This window comes from Meleagris gallopavo, chromosome 23 (assembly GCF_000146605.3).
Source record: "Meleagris gallopavo isolate NT-WF06-2002-E0010 breed Aviagen turkey brand Nicholas breeding stock chromosome 23, Turkey_5.1, whole genome shotgun sequence".
NCBI classification, from domain to species: domain Eukaryota; kingdom Metazoa; phylum Chordata; class Aves; order Galliformes; family Phasianidae; genus Meleagris; species Meleagris gallopavo.
In genome coordinates this window covers 2029956-2035320 of record NC_015033.2, presented here as the reverse complement: position 1 = coordinate 2035320, position 5365 = coordinate 2029956, and the positions used below count along the sequence as shown (strand labels likewise).

The 5365-nt window shown below is 45.6% G+C and overlaps 1 protein-coding gene across 1 annotated transcript in view; it reads left to right on the top strand.

Moving 5' to 3' along the window:
* The window catches only part of LOC104914163, a 6382-nt gene extending 6093 nt beyond the window's left edge, over positions 1 to 289 (top strand). The window contains exon 6 of the mRNA XM_010722849.1: positions 238 to 289. Within this exon, the coding sequence (XP_010721151.1) occupies positions 238 to 289 (52 nt within the window). The remainder of the gene's footprint in view (positions 1 to 237) is intronic.
* The last annotated feature ends 5076 nt before the right edge of the window (positions 290 to 5365 follow it).

Genomic DNA, 5365 nt, shown 5'->3' with positions numbered 1-5365 from the left:
TAAGTCTCCAAAAAAAATGGTGCAGCTATTTCTGAGCTGAAGGTCAAGATAAAATAGGTTTTTTGACTATGTTAAAAATATCTCAGCTTTTTCATTAAGGAGCTCTAACATCTCATAATTTGGGGCAAGGAAGATTTTATCTGGATGATGGTTTGGATCAGAACGTACTTCTGTCAAGAAGAAAGCATGCTTTTGTCAGTGTCTTTTCAGGCATGCTCAGCTGCATGCTCCTTTAAGGGAAGTAGGTCCGGTGCGACAGCTGACACACGTGATGCCAATAAAGGAATAAAGGTTTGTTAGCAAGGAACGGTCTATTAAGGAGCTAGATGTTCTACTAGCAAATAAAAGTGCTGTAGGAAGAGGTTCTGTTTGGTCTTGAGAGAAGGTGTTTTAGAGTAGGAAGCAGTAACCTGACAAGCCTGGCTTATCAGTTTGGGAAATTCTTATGTGCTGCAGGTAAAGGCTGTGTTTGAGCATAGCAACTGCAAGTGGTGTTTTTTTGTTTTGTTTTTAAAGATTGAGAATAGGAAAAACAATGTAAAATTGGAGCTGAGTGTAGTGGGACTGAGCTGCCCTTCAGTTCTGTTCTCCCAAGCTAGATTCAGGATGCAGAGCGCTGAACTTTGGCTAGGAGGGGGTTTGTACCTCTTGGAGAGGTAAGGCATGCGTGTGATGATGTAGCCTAGAAATATACTTAAAAGCTATTGCTCTGTGAAGGCACCTGCTACTGCTGACTTAGAGCTAATGACTGAACAATCTCTGCAGATTTTTTATTCTGCAACACTTCTTATGTGCTGCTCCCTAAGCTAGGAGCCCTGCTTGGTCATGCTGCTGCAGCCTGGTCTGGGGCTGGGCTGAGCACATTAAGCCTTAGGAAAGCTCTGAAGGCCTGGCCTAGTAAGCCTGTATGACTTTGAGTAAGGCTGTTAACTGCTGCTGTGAAGCAATAAAGAACAGCTGTATAGCAGCTGGAGTTCTTATTAGAAAATAAAGTTAAACTAGCTAGTGGCTTCTAGAAAATGAGCCTGTGCTAAGATAAAAGTCATAACAGCAGTCCCCAAACTGGTGTAGGAAAGAGTAAGAAAAGGGGTTTTTGTTATGGTTCCAAGGTCAGGTCAGTGGCTGTAGTACTTAATGAGTTCTGGGTCTGCAGTGCATGGTTAAACATCCTCACTGGAAGCCTAAAATATCCAGAAAGAGGGAAATCTCCAAATTCCATTTTAAGAAAAAAGCTTAGAGACAGTAATTAAAGCTATGCTGGGAGGCTGGAGGGCTGACCCAGTGCTGCTCACAGCAGCCTGTTGCAGTGAGGACAGGTGTTGTTCCCAAGACCTGGCTGCTCTGCTTCTGCCTGGGTAGTTTGGCTCCTAAAGGGCTTATCATCAAAGTCAAGCTGAGCCACTCCAAGGTGAAAGAGTATTAGAGTAATACTGAAAGCTTCTGGTTCTATTGCTTGTCTGCTCTCTTTTTTTTTTTAACTGTGGCTTTTAAGCTGCAGAGATCATGGCCAGTGAGAGGCTCACAGGTGTGCCACCTGAGTGGAGCAGCAAAGTGTCTTAATGCAGCTGGCTTGCTGGGAGGCTTGAGTAAATGGCATTACTAGCTAATGCAATTACCTCTCTGCTGCTGTCCTCAGGCAGCCATGGGAATAAAACATGACTTAATGCCCTGCTGTAAGCTCCTGTCACAGACGCCAGGCGAGTCCTTCAGCAGCAATGCAGCACTGCCGCAGCAAGGATGCGGTCTGCATCCCTCAGCAGCCAGGATGCAACTGCAGAGTGAGCGCTTCCCAGCAGTGAGGAGGGAACAGGAGTTGGGGGGTGAGAGGAGAGCTCATCTTCACCACGTGCTCAAACTGAATTGGAACAGAACTGATCAATTCAGCTGTGCCTGCTTTCTGTTCTACTGAAGTGATTCTCTTGTCAGCTTGGTCATCAGATGAAAGATAAAGTGCTGGTACCTTCCCCAGATATTTCTGCTCTGAAACAAACTGTTTCCAGTCTCCCATTTGGTCTGGAGCTGAGTGGGGCTAGGAAGGGGCTTGGAATTTGTAAGGCTAAATGTTTTTGTTCATAGTAATGTAGGGGAATACTAGCTTTCTCTTGTGTGTGAGGACTGAGGAAATGGAGCAGCTTCACCCAGAGCTTTCAGTAGCTGAAGGCTTCATGTGTGGCTCCCAGACTGATTTGGAACTCCAGTGTTTCTGAGTCTATATTGTAATGGGTTAATATATTTTGGAAGAAGCACGAGGCAGGTAATTTGCTGTGTTGCTGTCAGGCTGTGCCCGAGATCTTTTGCAATGCTCAGCTCCTGAGCTCCTAAAGGCCTGGCTGTGCTGTGGCAATGCTTTGTCCCCTGAGCAGTGCAGGTGTGCTCTGAACTTCAGGGCTGGATATGAGAGAAATCACTTTTCCTGGTTTGTAAAGTGTGGGGAGCACTGCAATTACGGAGCTGCCTGAAGGTCCCCAAACGTACTTAGTTAGGATTTAGAGTTAGGGACCTAAAGTAAATATTGGCTGGTAGATTAAAACTTTAAATTGATGGAGGCTTCCTAAGCTAGGCTGATCTTTGCTCTTTTATTTTCCACATCTTCAGGCCCTGGTTTTTATCAGGGCAGCGCTTTGACTGCGTCCCCCTCTTCCATTGATTTCTCATTGACTCATTCCAGGCTTCATATAGCAGTATGGTTACTTTTCTGTCCAGGAAGCTTTGGAAACTATTTAATGGAGGCAAAACCACTTTCTAGAAATCACTTTTATGGTCTAACACAAAGAGTGGCCCAGGCAGCACCTGATGGCACGATGCAGCATAGAGCTGTGCTGCACTGCATGTCAAAATGCTGATCAGCCCAGCACTGCTGCACTCAGAACAGCTGAGCTGCATGAACACAACTGAGGAAAGTCAAAGGTTCTCTGTGCTATCTAATAGCAGCATGGGAAAGCAAAGTCTAAACGATAGCCCTGTGCTCTTATCTCAATGCCACATTAAAATTAAATCGATAGTTTAACGACAGAATCCTTCTTGATCGTGACATCTTTGTCCTCCTGTAACGAAATGAAATGCACTGTGATGCATAACTGTGTTGCTATTAATGGACTGCGTTGCAGCAGTGAATTGGCGCAGTGTTGGGATGATGTATGCTGCTCAGTGCATTCTTTGGCATATTGCAATTGGAGCCTTGTTTCATTAGAGCAGCGTTTTTGCTCGTCTTATCCACTACAGATTAACTATGTGTTGCTGGTTTGAAGAGTGAGTGGCCTTGAAGTATTGTGAAACACTGAAATAAAGCAATGTTTCCAAACCTTGGCAGTGATATGTCAAATCTCAGCGAAAGACTTTGATATTCAGGAGATGCTCTTCTTGCTGCTGGTTTTAGCCTTCTTCTGGGTGTCTCTGAAGGTTGCAGAGGAAGTGGGTGTCTTTATGCTGAGTATCTCCTCTATGCTCTGCCATGCAATAACTGCAGCACTACGATACTGTTAGCAAAGTGTAAATAATTACAAATACTGAGTTGAGTATCCAGCTTTCTCTTTGCTCTTCTGTTGTAAACTGTTGAGGATTAAGCATATATTAAAAATTTATACTATAGTGGTAAAAAGTGGATCCAGGACTCAGTCCCCTGAATCCTAAGCTAGATCTCTCCTGAGCAAGTGTCAGTGATGCTTTGTATGCTGAATGCAAACCTCCATCTGCACATAGTGCACCTTACCTGGCACAAACAGGGACCCTGTGCATTTGGGTTATGAAACAGCTAGGTGGTCCAGTCAAAAACTAATCCCCAAATGGAGGAGCAATGAAGGTGAAAAGGAAGGGAAAGGTTTTTCAGTTGGTGCCAGGGCTCTTGGATGAAGTTAATCAGCATATCTGAAAACTTGATCCAAAAGCTTTCAGTGGTGATACCAAAAGGCAGCAGTAAATTTAGTCTGACCCTCGTGTACACTTGGCATTTTGCTGTGGTGCATTGGAGTATGTGGATGAAAAATTAACATGTTTCAAAACTGTCACTCTGCAACTGGTTCCAGGGCCCGTTCACTGCAGGGCACTTAAATATTACAAATGCTGCCTGGTTCAGCTGTGTCCCCTGGCAATATCCTGCCGTAACCTTGAGCGTGAGTTGTTTTCTCTGTTATGCTTAGCACTGGAGCCTGGAATAACAGAAGTAGAAACCAGCAGTAACTGGGACCTTCAGCAATCTCTTCCCTGGGCTATAGTTCTAACTTTCCCATTCAGGTAACACAAGGAGAATGGACTGGCTTGTGTTGTCTCTGTGATTCGTTGCATCTGTCAGCCATGAAAACAGCAAATCTACTGTAAAACAGGGCTCTTCCAGCTCCGTCAGAGGTACCCTTTCACTGGTTTCATGAGTGGAGTAGTTGAGAGAGAAATGATGCAACCTTCTATCCTGTAAGGGGCAGGAATTAAATTTGCACAGGGCAAGGGGCTTTCCTGGGCCTCAGCTCATTTAAGGCAGGGTGGCTTTGCTGAAGTTAGCAGTACATCTTTGGATCAGGTTTTGCTCTGCTTTACGTCTCAGGAGGAAAATGAGACCAGTCAGATGTTTGTGGAAGCCGTGTGCTTCTTGGCATGTTTGTTAATTTTATGACAGCTTTTCAGGTGTAATACTAACACTTGCAGCTTCTGTCCAGATTTTCATTTGGTTAAGACCTGCATTGGCAATACTACAGGGACGGCAAATCCTCCATTCTTTTTCTCACGTCCTGTCCTTACTGAGCAAAGTCGGGGCTTTCTCTACGCTCCCTTCCAGCTCTTGTCTGCCCGAGGCATGCTGGCTCCTGAACGGGTTCCAGCCTGCCCCCCAAATTCAGACCGGCTCAGGTGGGAGCAGAGCACACTTGAGAGACATCTGCAGATGTCTGACTCACTTTTCATTTCTTCCCTTACATAGAGCAACATCACCAGGTGAGAAAACCCAGCAGGCAATCAAACGGCTCGAGTCTCTGCCTCGTCAGGAAATGGGGCTGTACAGAGAAGCGAGTGCTTGCTTTTCAGACACGATCCTATAGGATCAGGGTTCTTGCAGTGTCAGGGATTTAAGACTTTTTAACTCCCCCTCCCCCCTTTTTTTCCCTGCTTGTCTGAGCAGCTCCGGGCTCCCCCGGCATCGCTTCAATGCGAGGACCCGTCTGGCACTACTTATGCCAGGTCCTGCCTCCCTCGCAGGAGCAGCAGTCTGCAACTTTTGCTGCTCTAGACAGCACTTCATCTCTGAGAAAGCAGAGCTCTGCAGAGTGGATTTGGGGTAAGAGAGGCAACTTTGGAGGGAGGGAAGGAGGGCTTCCTAACCTGGTTTAGCGGAAGATCTTTTCTTTGCATGCTTTTTTGGTTGTTGTTTCCTTTTTTTTTT